Source organism: Mirounga leonina, unplaced genomic scaffold (genome assembly GCF_011800145.1).
Source record: "Mirounga leonina isolate KUSES-001 unplaced genomic scaffold, KU_Mleo_1.0 Mir_165, whole genome shotgun sequence".
NCBI classification, from domain to species: domain Eukaryota; kingdom Metazoa; phylum Chordata; class Mammalia; order Carnivora; family Phocidae; genus Mirounga; species Mirounga leonina.
The window spans coordinates 8,814,901-8,841,002 of record NW_023270415.1 but is presented as its reverse complement, the minus strand read 5'-3'; the positions used below and the strand labels follow the sequence as shown (position 1 = coordinate 8,841,002).

General features: G+C 35.7%; 1 protein-coding gene across 2 annotated transcripts in view; it reads left to right on the top strand.

Moving 5' to 3' along the window:
- The window catches only part of TMEM68 (transmembrane protein 68), a 49,353-nt gene extending 23,664 nt beyond the window's left edge, over positions 1–25,689 (top strand). Inside the window, exons 4-8 of one of the 2 annotated variants that reach the window (XM_035011171.1) lie at positions 2,890–3,057; positions 5,787–5,980; positions 11,140–11,200; positions 12,853–12,992; positions 24,015–25,689. In XM_035011171.1, the coding sequence (XP_034867062.1) occupies positions 2,890–3,057; positions 5,787–5,980; positions 11,140–11,200; positions 12,853–12,992; positions 24,015–24,119 (668 nt within the window). In that variant the 3' untranslated portion in view covers positions 24,120–25,689. Of the gene's footprint in view, positions 1–2,889; positions 3,058–5,786; positions 5,981–8,210; positions 8,828–11,139; positions 11,201–12,852; positions 12,993–24,014 lie in introns of those variants that run through there. The other variant, XM_035011172.1, reaches the window with a different exon arrangement.
- The last annotated feature ends 413 nt before the right edge of the window (positions 25,690–26,102 follow it).

Below are 26,102 nucleotides of genomic sequence, written 5' to 3'. Positions count from 1 at the left end.
CCAAAGCAGGCCCTCAATGAATTATTTTATGACTAACTGTTAAATTTTACTCTAGATTGTGTTATCTCAGGGAAGCCATAACTTAATTGATGTCTCCTGCCCTGGCCCTCTTCACTAGTCCCCTTTATCTGTTCATTTCCCCCTTTTATAACCTGCTGGTAACAAGTAGAATCTCATACTCTTGTGAAACTACTCTGTATCAAGCTTACACAGAAGGGTCCAGATTATGTTATAGAAACTAGTCGATTCAATAAAGTATGCTTGATGTTTCACAGATGTGTGACTCCTTGAATAGCCTTGATTAACAATCAGAGATAGTCTTAAGTTTTAATATTGTCTATTAGGTTGGAACCCAAAGGTTCTTTATATTTTATAGATTCTATGATTCTAAGATCTTACATGGTTTTTTCATAGAAGGCAATAATGACTATTGCTTTTATTCATAGACTTTTTAAAAATTAATATTCCAAGTATTATACAAAGAACTTATTTTCCTAAATCATTTGACTATAAGTACCTACATTATCCTCTCTTTAAATATACACTTTTAGTCTATATTTCCTACAAATAAGGATGTTCTCATATTTAACATCAACAAAACCATTAAAATCAGGAAATTAACATGGATATGTTACTAATCTTTAGATCTCATTCAAGTATTTGGCTTTCCATTAGACTCATTGTTTTTATAATTTCCTTCTATCTGCTGAAATTTCTTTCTTTTCTTTTTTTAAAGATTTATTTATTTTAGAGAGAGTGTGTGTGCAGTGGGGAGGGGCAGAGGGAGAACGAGAGAGTCTTAAGGAGACTCCACTCTGAGTGCAGAGCCTGACATGGGGCTTGATTTCACGACCCTGAGATCACGACCTGAGCCAAAACCAAGAGTAGGATGCTCAACCTACCTCACCACCCAGGCGCCCCATCTGCTGAAATTTCTAATCTGATTATGTATGTGTTCACTTTTCTGCTAAGTCCTTTAACATATTAACCATGGTTATTTTAAAGTTATTATCTGATAATTTAAACATTTGGGTCTGGTTCTTTTGATTAGACAATCTCTTGACAATGGATTTATTTCTTGATGTTTTGTATGTCTCACAATTTCTTTTTATTGAATTCTGGGCATTACTTGTAAAAGAACCAGTAGAGAATGAGGTAAATACTTATAACTGAAAATTGACCTTTTGCTGTCAGGCCATTAGCGTCGGGTGGACTTTAATTCAGCCTACTCTGTAATTAAACTAGGTTAGGGTTTTATCCTAGCTCTACGTACCTTCAGTTCAGCACAGACTACAAAATCCTGCTGCTACCTTGTGCATTAATATAGGGCCTGGAGTGCCAGAGGGTTTTTCTCCATCTTCCTTCTCCATCCTCAGTCCAGTATACTTGTGCCACAGAGGGGGTCTCTCTTTGCCTTTGCTTAAAACTCCATGTGAAGCTTGCGGTGGGTTGGGGATGACAGGGGCCGCTCTTCAATTTTCTTGGTTTAGCCAGAATTGTACAGAGGTCCTGTCTGCCTGAGGCTCAGGTGTGAGGCTTTCTCAATGTCCCTTTGCCTCTTCCCTGTGGCAGGCAAACTCTGCCTTGTGTATGTGGGAGTTTGGGGTTGGCAGCAAGTCTCTTGCTCTTCCTCCGAGTGGTAGCAGATCTCTGCTTGATGTCATTTTAGAACGTGGGCCTACTCTCTACCTCATCCTTTGGCTTCTACCCTTTCCCAGCAGTGGTGGACTTCTGCCTGAGAGTGGAGTGGTAGGGTGAGGCAAGGGTGAGGGGAGAGGGGGAGTGAGTTCTGTCCTTTCCAGCATCAGATGCTTTTTGTATATGCCCTTTTCTTAGAAGGGATGGGAGAGTTTCCTGCACCTCTCCCAGTGTCAGGTTTTGCTTTTCCAAGGGAAGCTTCTGAGAAGCAAGTGGGGTTTTGTTCTCTATACCATTTGCAGGGGCTCTCTTGGGTCTCTTCCTTGCCGTGCCCCCGCTTTTTCTTATAAGCAACCACTGAGTCCTGTGGAGGAATGTTGGTGAGTGTGAAGTCTTGTTTGTATCTGGGATTCCCGGTGATTCTACACTCAATGGTCACCTGCACTTGGCCTTTAATTTGTTAACATTTCAGTTATTTTCTATTTGTCTATTTTTAGGGCACCTACGTCTTCTTCCCATCCTTGGTTTGTCTCTCATTAGAGGAGCTTGTCTCCCATTGCAGCTGTCGATTCATCTATTTGAGAGAGCAACCTCAGCTTTCTGACATACTGCTTTTTCTTACTTTTAGGGTAGGGGTGAGGTTCTCTTATGGCTTGAGTTTATTCTAGTTTTCTCCTTTTCTGTTTTTGTAGCTACTTTCTCCAACAGTGAAAAACCAGGCTCACGTTATCCTTAATGTGTAGACTCATTTGACCAACCCCCCTGTATGTAACCAACCTCTTATCACTGCCACCGTCCTTTGCCACTCACAGACACCATCTTACCCCACTCGGGCTGATACCCCATACTAGGCCACTGAAGTGTCTGCATACTATCCTCTAACCCTCATGCTTGATCCCACCTGTGGGTCCCCTCCCTTTCCCACTCAGGCCCCAGCACCGTGTTCTAGGCTCTCCTCCTGTGGGGGTGCACTCACAACTCTGCTTGGACTTTGACTCTGGGCCACCTCATGTGGATGCCCTCCTCACCCTGCCTTGGCTCCAGCATGCACTCCAGGCCACCCCTCCACCCCAGACTTCGCTCTGGCCCACCTAATGGCTGTAGGACTGATTTGTGCAAGAAAGGAAGGAGAAAAAGGAAGGCTCATGCACTTCTATAAGAAAAGACTGAGTTTCTGACTTAGTAAACATCCTTTAGTGTAAATAAACTAATAAATATATTTTAAGCATCTGTATTTTGTCTTTCTAACAGGTTATGAAGTTCATGGGATGGAAAAAATACCAGAAGAAGGACCAGCACTTATAATTTTTTATCATGGAGCTATTCCTATAGATTTTTACTACTTCATGGCTAAAATTTTTATCCATAAAGGCAGAACTTGCCGTGTAGTAGCTGATCACTTTGTCTTTAAAATCCCAGGTAAACTTTGACTGTAGATAGTGATATAAAAATGTTTAATTAACATGATCAAATTATGTTAAAGTCTGTATCTTTGAGGTCTGTAGTATCATTTGGAAAATCTTTTTGCCTTTTTAGGGTAATGCACTTAGCTCTAATTTGGGAATATCTAATTACGCTATTTAGGTAGTATGTCTAAATATAAAAATATTATGGTCAAAAATGTTATCTAATTTTTTCTTTATAAACAGGTATTTAGTCATTATTTTTCTAAGTTAAATGCTGAACTTCCACTTTAAAAAAATAAATTGTAACTTTTGCCACGTAATTAATTTATATTTTGGTATAGAAGGTAGTTGATTTTTCATATGATGAATTTTTCAATGAGATATGATTTTTGGAGTTTAACTTCATAGTAATTAAAGTTTGATTACTATCAGTATTATAGCAAATCAGAATTATTTAAAAAAATCAACCAGGATATATTTTGTCTTCATATAATAATATTGCTTCAGAAATCCTATCCTAAAGAGTCTATATGTCTTCATCATACTTGACTTGCCGTCTAGACTTATAACTCTTAAAATTAAGGACTATATTCTTAATCTGTTCGTAAAGGCTTTATACCTTTTTAAAAAGATTAATTAACCAAATAGTTTTATTTTATTTTATTTATTTATTTTTTTTAAGATTTTATTTATTTATTTGACAGAGAGAGACACAGAGAGAGAGAGAACGCAAGCAGGGGGAGTGGGAGAGGGAGAAGCAGGCTCCCGGCAGAGCAGAGAGCCCGATGCGGGGCTCGATCCCAGGACCCTGGGATCATGACCTGAGCCGAAGGCAGACGCTTAACGACTGAGCCACCCAGGCACCCCAACCAAATAGTTTTAAACAGAGTTTTTAAAAAGCCATTCTAAAATAAACTCATTGGTAATAAATCCTATTTTCTTTTGTCATTGAATGACCAGAAATAAGCCAACAAAGCTTATAGTATGTCCCCTAGAATAATAAAAGCCAAAGCCACCCATCAACCAGAGAGACAAACATCAAGCAATGAATTAAATAACAGTCTACTCAGTGGCTTTCATAGACAAGGTTAATGTTTTGGGTATCCTTGTGTCTGTATAAGCTAAATTAGTTAGAAGAGGTTTTTCCTTAGAAAGCAATATGATCACTTTATAATAAATTTGAAAACTAGAGAAAAGGAAAACATCATTATAATCTTACCACCCTAACATAACCAGTTATCGTTTTTATTTGTTATACTTCATTTTAATTTGCATATTTTTGTATGTTATGCAAACTCTTTTGTGTTCTTTTTAAAAAAAATGTAATGTTAGCATTAACATTTTACATGCTTTATAAAGAATAGTTTTAATGTATGACTAAAATATTTACTTAACTAGTTTTCTCTTATAGAATATTGGGTTGCTTCCATTTTTTTTCTTTTTATACATAATATAATGTGAATATTTTTATTTAGCACTTGGCTTTTAAAAAGATTTCCCCTTTCTGATCTTGTAATTTATGAAACCTATTATGAAAATGCATCCCGTTAAGTCAATGAGCTTTTAATATAATATGGGGTGAACATTATTTCAATCTTAATAATATTTATAATCTTGCTTCAGATCCTTAAACCTGTGAGAAGTTTTCACTACTCATATTTCCCATTCTCAAAAATAATGTATTACAATAACATCAGTCCTCCAAAGTTCTAGTTTAGGATTTGGTTAAAATAGTTAATTACTGATAGGATTATTTCTTTGATCCATAAATAGTTGTGCTTTGAAAAACTGTATAATATTAAGACTTGGAATTGGCTGTTACTGAATTAAACCATCACTTTATTAAAAACTCTTAATGATTTTGCTATTATTATTGACTTAAAAAAATTTTTTTTTAAAAGATTTTATTTATTTATTTGAGAGAGAGAGATTGAGAGAGAACACATGAGAGGGGATAGGGTCAGAGGGCAAAGCAGACTCCCTGCCGAGCAGGGAGCCCGATGTGGGACTCAATCCAGGGACTCCAGGATCATGACCTGAGCCGAAGGCAGTCGCGTAACCAACTGAGCCACCCAGGTGCCCGACTTAAAAAATTTAATTGTGGGATTAACATCATCTAACTTCTAATTTCAGCAGATTTGGTTATGGCTTGCCAGTTTTGGTAGGGCTAAGTATAGTCAGATTTACATTCTCTTGAGTGATTCTTTTTCTTATAGGGTTGAAGGAAGATTAGATTTGTGATTGCTGATGGGATATCATTTCTGATTGCTCTAATAAATACTGTAGACAGTGTTTGGCCCTGAGATGCAGTGGAAGGAGCTTTGGACTAAACATACCTGGACTGGAATCTCTGCCCTGCCATCGGCTAGGTGTGTGACTTTGAGCAAGATACTTACCCTCTGAGCCAACTTTCTTTGTCTGAAAAATGGGGATCAGAATCCCTGTTTTCCAAGGATTTTGTGAGTTTTAATTCGGAGTTTGAATATGTACTGTAAACCAAGTAGTAGGTGATTGCTGAGGAGATGATCAATAGGAGGTGATCAATAAGACATAGCTATTACTTTACCAGCAATGTTAATTTTATGTAAGCCTTAAGAGTTCTTGTTGATTTCAAAAAAAAAAAGTAAGAAAAGGAATTTACTGATTTAAGTATAGATATTTATGTAGGTTGTAAAGATTTTTGTCTTGAAGAACTGGACAAGAAGTACTTAAGATATATCTTCATGCTAATGTTTCTTACAGGGTTTAGTTTATTACTTGATGTATTTTGTGCTCTACATGGACCAAGAGAAAAATGTGTTGAAATTCTGAGGAGTGGTCACTTGTTAGCTATTTCACCAGGTGGAGTTCGAGAAGCCCTAATTAGTGATGAAACCTACAACATCATTTGGGGTAATCGTAAAGGCTTCGCTCAGGTTGCAATTGATGCAAAAGTGGTGAGTTGTATAAAACTAATTATTAAAGTAAAGCTAGGTTGAATTTAAAATAAATGCTTACGTAGTGGGCCAGAATATATAAGAATTTAGATATTTTCATTGCGCTACTTAAAAATTAGTGTACATAACTCTTTGTAAGGATAATGATAGAGAAATATTCCTTGAGCTTGGAATGCCATCTTAAAAAACTCAATCTGGAAATTTGGCAAATATCCATCCAAGTTTTATTTTACTTCAAAATCCAGCTTCTTTTAACTAGATTTGTAAAATTTTTTGTATTCCTTCAGTTACATCTTTTTCAAAAGTATAATCATTTCAGTTCTATGTATTTTAAGCCTTTGGTATGATTGAGTTGGCATATTTCAGTGATGGTTGTTGGTTGGTTTCATTGCAATTTTTTTATCTGTGACCAATTTGTATAATAATAGGACTTGAATAATACATAACTCCTATTATTTTTTATCAGCAAATGTGATCAACTATCTGATAGTATGAATAAAGATGAGAAATAGATATTAGTGTAATTTAGATCTTTTAAAAAGATTTTATAAAAGAATTAGTCAATAAAATTAATGTTCCTCAGGGATCCACAGTAATTATTCTACTTAGCAGACTGGAGAATATGAAAGCCATTTTGTCCTTTTCTTTTGCTTTGGAAAGTAATTCTCAACTTTTTGGTCTCCATATTGTACTTTATCCTATGAAACACTTACTTATTACTTATGGAATGTTTCTTCTTTGTTTTCTGTTTTCGTTGTAGATTGTCTGTCAGAAAAAGAAATGGTAGGACCTTTGACAGGATGGTGTTCTTTTTCCAGGCCAATTAGTTAGAGACTGTTGCCAGTACTTTCATGTCTCAGTTTTTTTGTGTACCCATTGCTGCTACATAGAGACCAGTATGCACCCTTAGCTTACCTGTTCATCTTGCAAAAACGATTAAAAAGAAAGAGTTTATGGATGACTCATTCTAACCCAAGACCAGTATTTGGAGAAAAACGGAAATTTTCTTTTTTTTAACTGCGGAGTTAAAATAAAATGCATTGAGCTTTATTCTCTCCTGTACACATGTACACGTAACTACTAGAAGTTATTGCTGTAGTGCTTTAGTAATGTGATCCCAGAATAAGAGTTAATGTACTTGCCCAAGTGTTTAATAATAGACAACATAAAAATTTAAACATTCTTGTCCTACAGTAGATTATAAGCTCCCAAAGGACAAGATCATCTTTTTATATTCTGAGTCCTTAGTACAATGACTAGCACTTAGTACAATGACTAGCCCTTAGTAGGCTATTTGAATTGAATTGAACTGATTTTTTTTTAAAGATTTTATTTTTTTATTTATTCATGAGAGATAGAGAGAGAGAGAGAGAGGCAGAGGCAGAGGGAGAAGCAGGCTCCCCGCGGAGCAGGGAGCCCGATGCGGGACTCGATCCCAGGACCCTGGGATCATGACCTGAGCTGAAGGCAGACGCTTAACCGACTGAGCCACCCAGGTGTCCCGAATTGATTTTTTTAACACAGTATTAAGCGCTACTAGAAAGGGACATTTGGAATTTAACTTTTTGTTAGTAGTATTAGTGATACAGAAAATTAATTCATAGCACATTTTATTTCCCAAAAAGTCTTAAGCACTGATGTATAAAACAAAATTCTAGAATATATGAATAATATAAAGTACAAAACGATATATGCACCATTGTACAAAAATTAAGGGTAATGAAAGTAATGTCTATTAAAGCAATGATAAAAGCTAAAACCCTAATCAAGATAATTTAATTTTCAGGTTTATATTTTGAAAGGATTATTTCTTATGAAGTTTAAAGGTAAAAATGACAAAAATAGATTTGGAATTATATAAATTGATCATGAGATTCTAATTTCTCATCCTTAACTTCACAGATTTAAGGAACATTGCCTGGAAGAAGGCCGGAAAGAAAGAAATTATAGAGAGAAAGGAACAATTTTTTTTCAATCTTTGCTAGAGTTTCTAGATAATTAATTAAGATAATCTAGATAATTTAAGGTTTTTGTATGAAACTTGAGAACATTTTATAAACATCCTTTTGTAAGTTTAAAGCCAGAAATCCTTAACATTGTTGATTTACAGGATAGCATTGTACATTTGATAACTATTGTACCACCCCAACCTCTTGTAGTGCTTTTAAAGGCTTTATGTCAGTACTTGTACAGTAAGTAGGTGACATATATAATTATTCCAATGTTACAGATGAGGAAACTCAGGCACAGAGAGATGAAGGGATGGAGGGATCGGGTCATACAGCAAGGCAGAAGCAGAGCAGAGCATACAGTTCAGGACCACAGGCAACTGGGGCTGTTGCCATCCCTGACTGCATTTCACAGTGAGTCTGCTGACCTTGAGATTAGAGGGACCTTCCAGGTACATGAGGGGGCTCTTTCAACCATATATAGAGATAGTCATAAATGGTACAAGTATCCCATCTGGAAAACCCCTTCATAGTCCTCACAAAATCATCATAAACTTTGGGTAAAAATTTAAGACTGTTGGAGGAATAACTACATTTAAATTGTGACATAGTAACAAATTAAAGTGAAAAAACCTAGATTGTCAATGCAAGTTCACACAATATTGGTAAAAAATGTTTAAGGTTTATCTGAAAGTTACAGGCTTTTTAATATAATTTAAGTCACTCTTATTCTGTGAAATTGCTGAGAATTTTTAGGGAACTTCATATCTAAATAAGTTGGAAAAATATTAGCCCATTTACTCAAGTTGGAAAACAACTGATGTAAAAGAAGATAACATTTTTTTTTTAAATATTTTATTTATTTGACAGAGAGAGACACAGTGCGAGAGGGAACACAAGCAGGGGGAGTGGGAGAGGGAGAAGCAGGCTTCCCGCCGAGCAGGGAGCCCGATGTGGGGCTTGATCCCAGAACCCTGGGATCATGACCTGAGCCGAAGGCAGACGCTTAACAACTGAGCCACCCAGGCGCCCCAACATTTGTTTTAATAAAATTGTTTATATGTATTATATCAATCCATAAAATAACCTTTGAGATAGTATAATTATTATTATTCCCACTTTATACATGAAGAACCTGAAGCATAGACATGGTAAGTAACTTGTCCATTGGTGCTCACTTATTTTTAGGGGCAAAGTTTAGACTCTAAGACCATATTAAACTAATTCCCCAAGAACAGTTTCAACAAAATACACATTCTCTTTCTCTTGCACACGTGCACACACGTACATAAGGAGACACGTGTATACATGCAAACAATTTAATTCTAGGTTACTTATGCTAATACCTTATATGCAAAAGGTGTACAAGGAAAGGAATGGGTGATTGTACTACAGTATCAAGTTGTAATAAAGTAATGCTTATAGCTTTAAGGCTGTTAGCTTGAATGCAAATTTAGAAACCATATGCCCAGACTCTAGCCTGGAATACTGAGCCTGCTAGGGTAAGCATTTTCCTATTTAGTAGGTTCTAGATATATCGAGCTTCTGGAGAGTAAGCTATTTAAAGGGTGGTATGTACCCTGAAGAGTCTTTATAAAGTGCATGCTTCAGTATGAACCTAGGGGTTCATGCCAGTCAGGCATAAATCCAGCAGTACTGGTCAGAGAAGACGAAGGGTATATATACGAGCTGAAAGGTTTCTGGTCCTTTTTGGGCATTTTATGTTCTCAACTCTAAAGACATTTTATAACTCTTTAAAACATTAGGATGTCAGCAGTCACTATTTCGCAAAACTAGTGGTGGTTTCCTAGATCATAATCTGAATTTTGTACGAAAGAGTCAGTGTTTTCTGTTTTAGCTTTGTGAATTAACACCATGAAACTTTAAATTCTTCCATCAGAGTGCCTTTCTTTACCTGACTTCTTTTTTCCAAACTGGTTTTAAGATTGCTGCTGCCTGTTTCCGACACTTTATATTCAGAGAATACAAACTACTTCATTATGTGCATTGTCTCTCTGTCCTGTGTCTTCATTCCTTCTTTAATTCATCCATCACACTTTGTTTCAGCACCTAGTCTGTTCCAGGCACTATTCAGGTGCTGGGGATACAGCAGTAAACAAAACAATGTCTCTGCTGTTAGAGGTCTTCCTTCTGGAGAGGGGAGAAATACACTAAATAAATGATCAGTAGTTCTGTGTGAGGTAATAAGTTTTATGAAGAAAGCTATACCTGTAGTCCCTTTCCTTCAGTCCACCATATTTTACTGTTTTCCACAGCTGAGTAAGAATGGCTTTTTAAATGTCAGCTTATTTAAATATCTCCAACCCTGTTCACTAAGGCAGATAACTCTGTATTAGACAAATACTGATGGTAGAATGTAAGTAAAGTGATACTCAGTTTTCTAAATTCTAAAACATCGTTTAATTCAATGTATTTTATGTGCATTTTAAAGTGTTTTTATTCAATTTTTTATCTACTTCAGTTTAACCATGGTGGAACCTCCTTACATGATCCTTTGCTACTTCATCATTGTTTTAGGACATTTAATTAAGGTCTCCATTTAAAAAATCATACTTAATCACAGATATTCATGGAATAATAAAAACCATGAACTTGTGAGCAGAAATCCTCTAAAATCAATGATAAAAGGAATTGTTTTATATATTTTCCTTTTTTTTGCAGTCTTATGCTTTTCATTGATGTTCAAAATTTTTAGATTTAATAATCTCACACACAAAAAAATAGTGTTTCCGTAGTTCCGTGACAGCATCTTGCCAAAACCTGTCATTTAAACTTATATAAATTTCCCCATAGAGGGAATATCTATCTTGTAACTTTTTCTCCAGTGAGCACACTATTCAGTGGGCCACCAAAATCAATTTAATTTACCACATTAATTTTATTTAATGAAATTAATGATTACTGCAATCTTTTATTTTGAGTGTCAAGAGTTTATGTGGAAGGTAGGAAAGTTGGTAAATGAAATATTATGTATTACCACTAGAGGGTAGTGTTTCTAATTTTTGTTTTTACAGATGATCAAGTTAAATTTAGTCTGATAAATCACACTGGTAATAAAAGTATACCTTTATTTTAAAAATACCTCATTCTCATAATCTTGAACAGGCCCTCAAAATTTTGCATTATTGACTCAGTGGAGATATTGAATGGATCAATATATTTACTTTTTAATTCAAATTCTCTCTCTAGCCCATTATTCCTATGTTTACACAAAATATTCGAGAAGGATTTAGATCACTTGGAGGAACAAGTAAGTTCTGATTCATACAGTTTTTCTAATTATAATGTAATATTTAGAATGAAATACTTGGGCTTTTGAACACTCTAAGAAATTCTTTTGAATTACTACTTTAGATAATGGATATATAATTTAGATGTTTTTCTATTTAAAGTCTAAATGATAACTGATTCTAAGTAATGGCAGTTCTGAGATGTTAGATTTTTATTAAGAGTCTCGTATACATACTGAAGCTTATTTGTTTCATGGGCTTCTTAAAATTACAGAGTGAGTTATCTAATTTCCTTGGTTGAACCACGCTGTTGAGGTTTAGAACAAATGTACCCATTGCCCAGACTATCTTCCTAACTCACTGCTGAAGAAGTTACAGCTTTAAAAATGGATGACAATATGATACTGAATTAGATTAACAACCTAAGGATGTCTGCTTTGGTTCATTTCTGTTACTTCTTGTTTTTTGCTTTTTAAATATTTTGAACCATGATACATTTATATTGTAAAGTTCTTTTTGCCTAACTTTAATTTATGGGTAACAAAATAAGCTTTGAGTGTAGTTATAGGAGTGATAACGATTAGAAGTGCTTTTTCTTTGCAATTCCTCTGTTGTTTTCTTTTTATTTTGAAATTTTCAGTTTGTTTTTATACCCTATGGTTTATATATTTGATTGACTATATTTTATATCCCTAGCACTATATTGTTCCTATCCACATACAGATCCCCTCCTAAAAAACTTTAAACTTCTGTTGTTTCTTTTATGTGTAATGTTGGTATGTTGTTGATATTCTATTACTTTTTTTAGGTGTTAACATTTTTTCCCTTTTTTTTTTCAAATTTAAGGTGGAAAGGCAGATTGATGTGAGGTTTAGCTGTTGCTGTAGAATTATTTCTTCTAATTTTCTCTCAGGTTATTTCTTCAGAATTTAAGTTGCATAACAGAAATTATTCCTAATTTTGTTTCTTTAATCATAAAGTGGTTTAAAAATTACTGTTGACTGCTTTTTGACTTTCTTTTTTTACTTAATCCTCCAGTTTATTTTACATTATTACTGCTTTTAATCTTGCTAAATTTCATACTTGGTCATTAGCATTAGTGATTCTTTGCTACTCTGCATTTTTCTTAATTTACAATAATGTTTTTTTCTTTACCTATTTATTGATGCATTTTAGTTTCATGTTTTTGTGAATTTATCTTATGCTTTTATTTTTTTTTCTTTTATTCATATAAGTCTTTATTTGTGAGTCTCTAGACTTTTTAGCTTCTAGCTTTTGGTTGCAGTCTTTACCCATGGCTTTGTAATAATAGTAATTGGTTTGCCTTTTAAAATTCTCATATGTTTGAAAGCTCATTTTTAAAAAAATTAATAAACCTGATTTTGGGGGTCATTTTTAGCTTTACAGAAAAATTGAGTGGAAGTACAAAGAGTACTCATAAAGCTTCTCACCACCCTCCAGCTTCTCATATTAACATCTTACATTAATGTGCTACATTCGTTAGAATTGATGAAAAGCTCATCTTTAAAAAAAAACGTATTGTATTAATTGCCAGGAGATGATACTGTTTGCTATCTTCTTCTAAGTCTTATATTATTAATTATTAATTTGAAAGTTTACAGTTGCTCAGAATATTTAACCAATTAAAATAATTTTGTTTGCTTTAAAACAGGGTTATTTAGGTGGCTTTATGAAAAATTTCGCTATCCGTTTGCTCCAATGTATGGTGGTTTTCCAGTGAAATTACGCACCTATTTAGGTGATCCTATCCCCTATGATCCAAAGATAACAGCAGAAGAATTAGCTGAAAAGGTAAATTATTCTTTCTTTCTTAATCTTTGAGCAGATTTTTACTTTCAATTATTATATTAAAGTTGAATTCATTAATTAATTCCACAGACACGTTCCTGCGATCAGTGGCGCTTTTTCCCCCAGGGGACGTTTGGCAGTGTCTTGAGACATTTAGTTATTGTCATGACAGGCAGGTCCTGGGAGGTGGTGGAGCTACAGACATGTAGTGAGTAGAGGCCGGGGATGCCGGTGAACTTCTTACCATGCACAGGACGGCCCCCCGCAACAAAGAACCACTCATTTTAAAATGTCACAAGTGCTGAGAGGTTGGGGCTCTTGGCACTGGTAATTAAAAAGTGTCATAAGTGATGTCCAGAAGAAAGAGTTGACTTCCATAAAAAGAAAGTGTTGTTCTTGTTTGATAGAAATATCCTGGCAGGAAAATGGAATAGTTTTCAAGAGTGTGGGTTATGAAATCAGGTCGTTCCTAGCTCCACTATTCATGTGCTGTGTGACCTCAGGGAGTCTGCAGAACAGGGAAAAGAATAGTACCCACTCACAGTTGTCCCTGAGGATTACGTGAGATTGTACATGATCATTGTTTAGAACAGTGAGTGAGGGGCGCCTGGGTGGCTCAGTCGTTAAGCGTCTGCCTTCGGCTCAGGTCATAATCCCAGAGTCCTGGGATTGAGCCCCGCGTTGGGCTCCCTGCTCTGCGGGAAGCCTGTTCTCCCTCTCCCTCTGCCCCTGCTTGTGTTCCCTCTCTCACTGTGTCTCTCTCTGTCAAATACATAAAATCTTTAAAAAAAAGAACAGTGAGTGACATACAGTAAGTGCTCCGTGAATGCTGGGTATTAACATTATTAACAGTAGTGAATACTGTCGTCCTAGGAACTTGCAGTCCAGTGTGGGAGCTGAAGAACTAAATCAGCGTTTATGTGGTGATTCATTAACCACAATGGTGTGCTTACAGCAAGGTTTCTTAACCTGGGTGCTACTGACATTTTGTTGTGGAGGCCTGTGCTGTGCACCGGAGGATGCTTACCACTGTCTCTCACCTCTACTCACGAGATGCCAGTAGCACTCCCCATCCTCATGTGACCCTCACCGATTGTGATAATAAAAAATGCCTCTAGACCTCTTCATGTAATGCCCAGCGGGGCAAAATCCCATCTGATTGAGAACTGTGTCTTAGGGTATTATGGAAGCACAAAGGAAAGATATCTAAATTAGATCGGGGATGCCTCCTTGAGAGAGGTGATGGTTGAATTCAGTTTGGAAAGACAAGGAATTAGCTGGACAGAGAGTAATGAGGTAGAGGAAACTGAATGTATAAATGGATGGCAATATGATATAGCATAAAATCTTTGGGGAGTTGAGAGTAGTCTTTTATAGCTAAAAGGAATATATGTTATGGGAGATGAGGCTAGAAACACAGGACGGGTCTGGACTATGATGGCCTATAATTGATTTTGTTTCCTGAAAGCTGCGGCAGGGGTGGTATGTGGTGCTCTTGAAAATAGGTGAATGGTGTAATAGGTTTGCGTTTGCAAAGATCACTGGAAACAATATGGAGGCTGAATTTGAGTGAGACAGTAGAAGCTCAAAGGGGAAAAAGACTGCTTTGTGAAGGAAAAAATAGGAAAAGCTTTCTGGAATGAGGGCATTTGTGGTGGGTCTTGAAAGAAGGATGTGACTTGGACATGTGGACTTGGGGTTGGAGGAAGAGTATGAACAAAGAAATGACGGTAGGGAAGTTCACCATGTACCAACAATGGTGAGCAGTCTGAGGGGGTTAGAACAGCAGGGTTGGGAAAAACTGCCTGATAAATTCTCCTCCAGGAATTTTGCAAAACACATTAACATATTAAAGGTTCTAAGAAGCCCTGCAACAAAGAGGTCTCTTTAACTTTGTTTCAAAGCATATTTTCCATTCTTACCTGACCAAAACCCTCTCCTTGTTTTTCCTTCAATAGCACTTAATAACAATTGGGGAATCACTAGCTTAATGGGTAGGGTTTGGTTGAGATGAAACCGGAAAAGTAAGTAGGAGCTATATTTTTAGGCCCTTAACTATCAGACTAGGGAATTTGTCTACCAAATACATTTCAATTAGGATAGGCCTCTGTTTGGGAGTGGCTCATATCAGTTTCATTCAAATTTGTTTGGCGGAAGCAAGCAGATGTATAATCTGTTTCTCTACAATGGTTTGTGAGGATGACTCTAGCAATTGTGATTACTTAGATACACATAAGTGTGCTCTTTAAGAGCAGAGGTTATGCTATGAATTCTTGTGTCTCCAGTTCCCAGCACAGCGTTTGGTATTTAATTAGATCTCAATAAATGTTTGATGAATGAATGAATTACATAATGATATTTTTATCTACTTGAAAGGGAGAGCAAGGTGCAGATTTGAGAGATTTTACAGAGATAGAAAATACCAGACTTGAAACCTAATTCTATAGCTACCTGCAGGATATGTATGTATATATTTATATGCATACTTTTTAAAAAATTTTTATTTCTTTATTTGAGGGAGAGAGAGAGCAGGTGAGGGAGAGGGAGAAGCAGACTCCCCACTGAGCAGGGAGCCCAGCACAGGGCTCAGGGCTCGATCCCAGGACCCTGAGATCATGACCTGAGCCTAAGGCAGATGCTTAACCAACTGAGCCACCCAGGCGTCCCTGCATAGGTTTTAAAAAATATTGCACTGGAGTTTGGGAGAAAGGTCAGAATTGATGATGAAGTTTTAGAAGTTATCTGCATGAGACAGTTACTGAAGTCATGAGCTTTACAAAGCAGCTTAGAGAGAGAAGGAAGAGGACTTAGGACAGACCGTAGGGCAAGTAACATGTAAGGGGTGTGCCAAGGAAAACACCCAAAGCTGACAGAAAGGGAGATGGCAGAGAGGTGGGGAATAAGTAAATTTGTGTGAGAGAAGTCAGCAGGTGAGGATGTTTAAAAAACAGGAGTGATCAGTAATATTCATCCCTGCAAAGACATCAAGGAAGAAAAGACCACTCAGCTTGCAGTTACACGTTCGGAGAGTATAAAACTAGATAAAAGCCATGAATGTCATATTATTGAATCACCTGGAGAATGGGATGAATGTGTTTTGATTACAACTTTATACCAGCCTTTTGTATGTATACTGTGATTTTTTTTTAAGTTTTAAAGTTGTGGTAAAAAATATAAAATTTATTACTTAACCATTTTTAAGTGTATGTTTTATTAGTGCTAAATATATATTTACATTGTTGTGAAACCAATCTCTAGAACCTTCTCATCTTGCTAAATTGAATCTCTATACCCACTGAACACCAGCTACCCATTCTTTCTCTCTCTCTCTTTTTTTTTCATATATATCCATCAACATTTTATTCTGGTTCCTTTATGGTCTATGCAAGATTCTTTTTCTCCCCCAGCTTTATAATCGAGATATAATTGACATATAACACTGTAAAAGTTTAATGTGCAAGGTGAAGATTTGATACATGTGTATATTGTGAAATGATTATCACAATAAGGTTAGATGACACTTCCAGCACCTCATAATTACCATTTTGCGTGTGTGGTGGGAATATTTACGACCTTTTCTCTTAGCAACTTTCTAACATATAATATAGTATTATTAACTGTAAGTAACCATGCTGCACATTAGATCCTCAGAACTTACTCATCTTAGAACTATAAGTTTGTACCCTTGGCCAACATCTCCCTATTCCCCCACACCCTGGCAACCCCCATTCTACTCTGTGTTTCCACGAATTCATCTTTTTTAGATTCCGCATATGAGGAGAATCATACACCAGCTCACCACTTCTTCCTTGCAGCCCCTGGCAACCCCCATTCTTCTTTCTAGTACTATGAGTTGGACTATCGTAGAAAAGTGGAATCATAGTGACTGGCTTATTTCACTTAGCATGTCTTTCAGGTCCATCCATATTGTAGCATGTGACAGGATTTCCTTCTTTTTTTAAAGCTGAATAATATTCCATTATATGTATATGGCACATTTTGTTTATCCATTCATTCATTGTTGGACATTTGGGTTGCTTCCATTTTCTTGGCTGTTGTGAATAATGCTATAGGTAAAATCCATGTGCAAATATGTCTTCAAGATCCTGTTTTGAATTCTTTTGGATATATACCAGAAGTGAGATTGCTGTATCATATGTGGAAAGAAAAAACTCCAGCTTTTCCCTCCTATAGGGAAAAGCCCAGTTCTTTTGTACTATGCCTTTCTTTCACTTGTGAGTCTCCTTCACTTTTACACACAACGTGACTTCTGACACTTCTGGTCACCAGATGTGTGGAGGTTTCTCCCCCACCAAGCAATTCTCTGACACCAGCTGGAGGTCCTGTAATTTAACTCAGTTCGGACACTGTCTACCTGGAGATAGCGTAGATGCCGCAGGGTAAGGGCTCAGTCCCACAAGGCTATTCCCACCCCACTCTAGATGCTAATCACGAGTACTGGGTCCTCAGGTAACCCACAACTTCTGTCTGAGTTGGCTACAAATTGGAGGTTCCCATGACCCCTCCCCAGGTTCAATTAATTTGCTGGAATGTCTCACAGAACTCAGGAATACACTTACTTTTATCAGTTTATTAAATGATATGATAGAAGATACAGATGAACCGCCAGATAAAGAGATAATGTAGGGCAAAGAATGGGAGGGCTCCAAGTGCAGGACCCCTGTGGAGTTAGGGTGCGTCACCTTCCTGGTGTGAATGTGTTCACCTACCTGGAAGCTCCCTGAACGCTGTACTATTGGGATTTTATGGGGGGTGATGGAGTCGAGCTGAAAATTCTAAGCTTCTAATCATGGTTTGGTCTTTCTGGTGACCAGCTCTTATCCAGAAGCCATCCACAAGTCCAATAGAACAAAAGACACTTTTATCACCCAGGAAATTATAAGGATTTCAGGAGCACTGCATCAGGAACTGGAGTCAGAAACCAAATATTAGAACAAAAGGTGCTTCTAGTACCCTTATCACTTAGGAAATTATAAGAGTTTCAGGAGCTCTGTGCCAGGAGCCAGGAGCAGAGACCAATATGTATTTTCTATTATTTCACACTATGATAATTCTATTTTTAACTTTTTAAGGAGCCTCATCCATACAGTTTTCTATAGTTGGCCATGCCATTTTACATCCCTACCAGCAGTACAGGAGGGTTCCAATTTCTCTGCATCCTCACCAACACTTGTTATTTTCTGTTTTGTTTTGTTTTGTTGATGGTAGCCATCCTAATGGGTGTGAGATGGTATCTCATTGTAGTTTTGATTTGCATTTCTCTAATGATTATCTCAACTGATGTTGAGCATCATTTCGTATGCTTGTTGGCCATTTGTGTATCTTCCTTGGAGAAATGTGTGTTCAAGGTATTGGCTCATGTTTTTAATCATATTATTTGGTTTTTTTGTTGTTGAATTATAGAAGCTCTTTATATATTCTGGATATTAACTCCTTATTAGATAGATGATTTGCAAATATTTTCTCTCATTCCATAGGTTCCTTTTCACCCTATTGATTGTTTCTTTTGATGTTTTTGAGTTTGATGTAGTCCTAGTTGTCTATTTTTGCTTTGTTTCCTGTGCTTTTGGTGTCATATTCAAGAAATTATTGCCAAATCCACTGTCATGAAGCTTTTCTCCTACATTTTCTTCTAGGAGTTTTATAGTTTAGTTCTTTAATCCAATTTGAGATAATTTTTATATATGATGTAAGATAAAGTTCAACTTCATTCTTTTTTTTTTTTTTTTCAACTTCATTCTTTTTTAATGTGGATATCTAGTTCCCTACCGTCATTTGTTGAAGAGACTGCCTTTTCCCCATGGTATGGTCTTGGCACCCTTATCAAAGATCATTTGCCATATATGCAAATGTTTATTTCTGGGTTGTCTGTTCTGTTCCATTGGTCTATATGTTTGTCTCTATGCCAGTATCACACTGGTTTGATTTTTGTAGCTTTGTCATATGTTTTGAAATTGGGAAGTATGAGGCCTGCAACTTCCTTCTTTTGTCTATAGAGTCCTTTGAAATTGCAAATGAATTTTAAGATTTTTTTTTCTACTTCTGCAAAAAATGCTGTTGGGATTTTGATAGGGATTGCCTTGAATCTGTAGACCACCTTGGATAGAATTGACAGCTTAACAATATTAAATCTTTTAATCCATGAACACAGATGTCTTTCTGTTTATTTGTGTCTTTAATTTCTTTCAGCAGTGTTTTATAATTTTCAGTGTGTGAGACTTTCTCCTCCTTGGTTATGTTTTTTCCTGAGTATTTTATTCTTTTTGATGCTATTGTAAATGGGATTGTTTTTTGTTTTTTGTTTTGTTTTCAGAGTGTTCATTGTTAGTGTATACAAACACAACTGAGTTTTGTGTGTGGATTTTATATCCTGCAACTTTGCTGAATTTGTTTGTTAGTTCTAACTGTTCTTTTATGGAGTGTTTAGGGTTTTCTATGTATAAGATCATGTCATCTGTGATGACATTTCCTATGCATAAGTCTGATTTAATCCCGTAGGGTAGACCTTATTATTGCTGTTCTACACATAAGAAAACTGGATGATTTAGTCAGTTTTGCTGGGGTGTGCTGCAGTAACAAACAACCAATCTCAGAGGCAGTAAAGCTTACTTCTTGTTCATGTTGTATTTCCCCTGAGATCCACCTCTTCTTTCTCCTGGGTTCAGGCTGATACAATGTTGCCATGGTAAAAAGAAAATGTCAGGAGTGGAACCTTTTAAAGCTTTTGTTTGGAAGTGGCTTACTTACTCCCACTGACATTTATTGGCCAAAGCAGTCACATGGCCACACTAGACTTGACTGGGACAGTATCTGTATTCTTCCCAAAGGATGGCCCAAAAGACAGGGGCTGGTAGGCAGAGGGAATAAATCACTGTAATCTATTATACCATACTGGGACTCAGCAAGACCAGACACGTAGAAAAGGATGTACAGCTGAAACAGCTATAATGTTATATTAGATGAGACTATTCAAATCAGGTAGGAAATTCAAATAGATAGGAAGTTTCACGAAGGGAACAGTAAAGAAACATTATGTGCCTTGTCTATGAACTTCATTCTTAGAAAACTTATTGCCAGTTATGCTGCTGGTCCATTAATACTCACAGTTTATTGTCCTCCTGCATCCTGAAAACAAAACTCTTTGACACTGGTTTTCAGGGTCAGGACATGCTCTCTGCATGCATGATGCTTTTCTCATCTTGATCCTGAAGTGATGCCTTACTGATAGGGCTCCACGAGCTTTTACACCAGGGTGAGACCTTACCCAGTGACGTTGCTTCTACCCGCATGCACTTTACTATTTATATAACACATTTCTTTGCTGCCCCCAAACAGTGCATTCTCCTGTAGAATATAACCAAATTCTGTTTTGTTCTTTTAAAATTTTTTTCCTGTCTATTAGGATTTAAGTGGGTCAGAGCTACTTAGGAACACTTTTTACAAATACCATATGTTTTTATGGGCAAAATAGAAGGTAATAGAGAAGGAGGGGGAAAAGCCTGGTGTGGAGGTTCAGGGATCTGGGTTATAATCCTCACACTACCACTAGGCAGCAGTGTCACTTTGGATAAATATGTTCTTTTCTAGGTCCCAGTTTCCTTATTTGTAGAGCAGATAAATTGAACTAGATGATCTCAGATGTTTCTTTCAGGTCTCTTAAATGAACCCTGTTCCCTTATTTTCCTCAGTTAAGGAAAATTCCAGTTAAATTCCAGTGCCTTGATTTTTCATATGAGGTTTTTTCATATGAGAGCAAAATTTACTCACATTCATGTCACTGGTAGAATTAGATATTTTATATATTAAAATATGTAAACATAGTACAACCTTACCTATTTAAGTAAGAAAGAAGGCCTTTCTGAATCCTTGAAATACCTCAATTACCCTCTCCAGTTACTTTATGTACTTTATTATCAGTACCAAAAGTAACAAGTAGTCTACCAAAGCATAGTAGAATTTCTTGGGGGAATTCATTTAAATACATCCATACATAGTTGCCATATTCATATTTTTGATTGTACGTTGTCATTATTGAACTAAAGTATACTTGAAATAAGGAATACTTGAAATTTTCCTTTTGTGAATATATTATCATGATTTTCCAATCTTCATTGTTAATAATATAAGCATAAACTGTAAGATAATGATCCCTGGATTATCACAAATTCAAAATTATTAGCATCCAAATTAATGTAGAAATGAAATCTCATTTAAAAATGGGTGATAGATTGTTCAGTCATTTGACTGTGGAAAACCATTTTGTAAGCAGTATCTAAATCTAAATTAAAATATAGTGTGCTAATGCTGAACAGGGCACTTGGGACATTTCCTGAAAGTTCTCTCAGCTTAATCTATTGTTCCATCTCTGAATTTACAGTGTCTGTTTCTGTCTGTCTCTTTAATTCTCTCTCTACAGTCTCATCCACACATCCACACATATATGTAAATATAGGTTTATTCATATATACATGCATATATCATATATATGTATTGTTAGGGTGGAAAGAAGTTGGAGAGAAGTGGATAGATGTGAGTGGTATTTGGGAGGTGAAACAAATGGATGTTGCCGATGGATTAGCCATTGTGAGTGGGAAGCAGGAGTTGTTAAGGGTGACTCCTAGGTTTTGGCTTACTTGGCTAGGTTCCTGGTAGTGTCATTTGCTGAAATAGGGAAGGAACTAAGAAAAAGACAAAGTATGAGGAAAAGAATGTTAGGTTAGTCTTAAAGATATTGAATTTGAGGTGCCTTTAAAACATTCATGGGAAGTCATATTGAATATTCCTATATGAAGCTGAGCGGGCTGGAGATACAAATTTAGGAGTCATCAGCAAATGAAAGTTAATTAAAGTTGTCTGAACCTTTGAAGAATAAGTCAGTGCCTGATTTTGGGATTATAAATCTGCAAAGAAGATTGGAAAGGAGCAGCCTGAAAGCTAGAAGAAAAGCTAGCTTTTCCTCCAGTATGAGAATTTCAGAAGCAAGATCAATGGTGATTGAGAGGTCAAGTAAGATTAAAAGAATGTTACTGGGTTTGGTGACAGAAAGGTGTCATTGGTGATTTTGCAAGAGTTGTATTTTCTTAATGCATTGCCCTGATATTTCGTCACCCACAGCACTTCCTTGACACCTCAGTTCATATTAAATTAAGCCTATACTTTTTCACTTGGCGTTTAAGGACTTTCATGATTTAATTGAATTCTAATTTTAGAACCTTGTACACCCAGCTTCTGAACACATACCTGAAACTCCAGCCAAACTCACGAACTCACCATTCCTTAGGCAATTGTTTTCCTGTGGTCTTTTTCCTCCTGCTTTTGCCTTCACTGTCAGTGAAATCTTACTGGTCCTTGGAGACCCAGACCAAAGAGCAGCTCATTCATGTGTCCTTCCCTGTCATTTCCCACCAAATGAGCTCTCAAGTCTGAACTTCCAAATGCTTTCTTTTCACATCTCAGATGACAGGTACATCTTACAAATGATCTTACGTTTTTATTACTTTGTACTTGATCCGTTTATTAAGTTTTGAGCTTGAGATTAGAGACTTGTTTCACTAATGTTACAGCTTCCAAAGCATCTGTTTTCTAAATACATGAATACAATTTAAAGAATATACTTCACAGAAAACAACCTGTATTAGCCACTTTTAGTCACTGTGCCAAGTACCTGAGGACATGGTTGCAATTTCATTTAATATTTACAATAAGTGTATGAAATAGTTCTCCTTTCATAGATGTGAAAACTTGTGCTTTAGAGAGGTATACTTTTTTAAATAAAGATTTTATTTATTTATTTGACAGAGACAGTGAGAGAGGGAACACAAGCAGGGGGAGTGGGAGAGGGAGAAGCAGGCTTCCCGCTGAGCAGGGAGCCTGATGCAGCGCTTGATCCCAGGATTCTGGGATCATGACCTGAGCCGAAGGCAGACACTTAACGACTGAGCCACCCAGGCGCCCCTAGAGAGGCATATTTTTAAAATACATCTTTGGGCTAGGGTTTATTAATTATATTTTAAAAGAAATGCAGCTCAGACTCTTCACTATAGAAAACTAATGGATCATTACTGGAAGGGAGGTGGGTGGAGGGATGGGTGAGATAGTTGATGGAGATTAAGGAGGGCACTTCTGATGAGCACCGGGTAATGTATGGAAGTGGTGATTCACTAAATTGTACACCTGAAATTAACATTAGACTGTATGTTCACTAACTGGAATTTAACTAAAAACTTAAAAAAAAGATGAAGGTCCAAGATTTACAAAAAGAAGGCTATTGAAAGGCTAGCATCTGAAAGGAAGTGTGTATGCGGGTACACACATGCATTATGTGCATGCACAGAAATTTTTTTAGATAGCCACAAACTGATCTAAAAGTAAAAATTATTGAAATTTGTCGTGAATTGAATGGGAAACAAATAGTTTTGGGAGATTTCTTATTATATCTTAATAGACTTTTCCATTGCTGTGACCTAATTTAAATTCCTGTTAAACTCTCTAGAAATTGACCTAATGAACAAGTATATCAGCTCATTCATAGTTTTCCTCACTTTGTCCTCTTGCACTGCCTGCTGTAGTTGTTTGGGTGTGTAGTGATGAAAGAAAAATACACAAAAGTTTATTCATGAATAGAAAGGAGTAAAACTTCCACTAGAAAATTTCCTACTACTTTTTTTCTTCTGATTTTTCTCCTTCAGTTCCTTGTAGTGTTTACTGTATGCAAAGCATTGCTGTGCTCGGTGCTGAAGAAATACAAAGCTATGTCTTAAGGAACTTACAGTCTGGTGTAGAAAATAGCCATGTAACATTAACTGTACTTCCAGCATAATAAAATCAGTATGAGGACTACACTACACTGTGGGTGTGCTGAGAAGGAAGTCACTAATTTTGAGGAGAGATGGGTGCTAAATTAAGAAGGACTTTTTTGAAAGTAGTATATTAAAATCTTTACAACATAAATGATCTATTTTGAGAACTAAAAGAATAATGGCTTTTCTTTTGTTTTCTTAATAGACAAAGAATGCTGTTCAAGCTTTGATTGATAAGCACCAAAGAATACCGGGAAACATTATGAGCGCTTTGTTAGAACGTTTTCATAAAAAACAAAAGACCAACTAGAAGACGATTTAATCCATTTATATTAGTATGTTTGTGTCTGTGGTACTGTCCTCTAAATTTTGTAGGTTCTATAATTACTATTTAAAAAAAAATGTTAATAAGCATCCTAGACTGAACTTGTTTGTTTAAAATTGTATTGTTGATTTTGTTTTTGCAATCAATTGTGTCACATTTAAACAGTAACTCATTACATGCCTAATAATTCAGAAAATGATCACGTTTCTTTCTATAAATTCCTGATGATGTATAATAAACATATAGATTTTAAAAGTTAAGTTCATTAATAATCGCAGTTTAGGTTAAACAAACATTCCTAAAATATTGCATCTAATTTCTGCATCTGTTGCACTGAGCTAATTTTGCAGGATGGCATAATTCAGTACAGACACTGAAGTTAGAGAAGAAATACTCTTTCATCCACCTCTTACTCCTTTCATGACCTTGGGCGAATCATGTAATGTTTTTATGCCTCAGCAATTCACTCTGTAAAAACATGCTAACACATTGTTGAGGAATATTATTTTAAATTCTTTTTTTAAATTTTAAATTCTTTATATTTGCTCTGATTGATAACTATAGAACTGAAATTATAACTGAATTAAACAATACCAAGAATTTTTAAAAGTTTATGTATATATTTGGTCCACACGATGTTTAAATTATTTATTTAGGTATGATGTCAAGTTGCCAAGCACAATGGAAAAGATACACTGTTTTTCAAATTGAATAAAAAAGAGATTAGGAACAGCAAAATTTCTAATAATTATTATTATTTTTAGTATTATATTTTTTAACAGGAATCTGTAGGCACACCATATAGGGTGTGCTATGCATTGTCAGCTATGTAATATGGCATTTAATAGTATAAGGTTAAAAATCACTGTTGTGTTCTGCATTTCGTATGTTAGAAGTTGATTCTAGGCTGATAAAAGCAGAGCTAAAGAAAGTTCTGCTTTTGCTCAGTACCATGGCTTATTCAGTTTGACTTTGCAACCAGTCAAATGGTTTATTGTTTCAATAAAAATATACTTGAAGGATAAATTTATGTGAACACAAAGCTTTCTGAAAAATTAATGGCTTTCAATTTGTCTCCTTGAAATCTGAATTTTAAAAGTATTTAAATGGAAGAGTACCAGAAATCAAATGCAGTATCTCCCTCTTCCTTTTTTAGATATTAAATTACTTGGATTTTTGTATACATTTTTGTATAACAAGTATATATGTATATGTGTAATGTATATAGAATTAAGCAACATAAAATAAAAGTAAAGGTGAATTGCAATTCATTTTCTTGTGAAATTGCATATGTGATTTTCTTATTTTAAACTGTTTTTTTGTTTTACTGTTTATTCATTTTTCACCCACAATCATATTCATCTATCTCAGCCACAGAGAGTAAACTTCACTTTCTAATGTAATAAATATATTTTAATTTCAATTGCAATGAAAAGAGTCAATTAGTGATTATTTGCAGCTTTTTTCCCCCCTCTAGCAGTGAACAGTGTTTGTTTGAAATCAATAAATATTTCCAGAATGAATGAATAAATGATTATAAAACAAATGAGAATAATGTTTTGGGGCAACGATTGGTTTTTAAAAATGGAAGAAAGAATAATATTCATTGCTAATGTAGCAAAAGCTATTATTTTTTACAGTATTTAAGTTTTACTGCTTTACTTAAAATCTTTTGTTTTCTGATACTCAGACTAACTAGAAGCCATCCTGTCTCGCTCAATGCAAGATCTTTATCTTTGCTATTTGAATTTAAGTGCCATTTAGAAGAATGAGGGAATACGGTCAAATATAGAAATGCAAGTAATAATGAAAAGGGGATGTTCTTAACCCTTTTTGAAGGGAGTGTTCACAAGTCTGATGAAAGCTAGGGACTCTCCAGAAGCATGAACATGGCATACCTTTGTGGGAAGTCTTTCATATCCTTTAAAAAAAAAAAAACTTTAACTTTGAAACAATATCAAATTTACA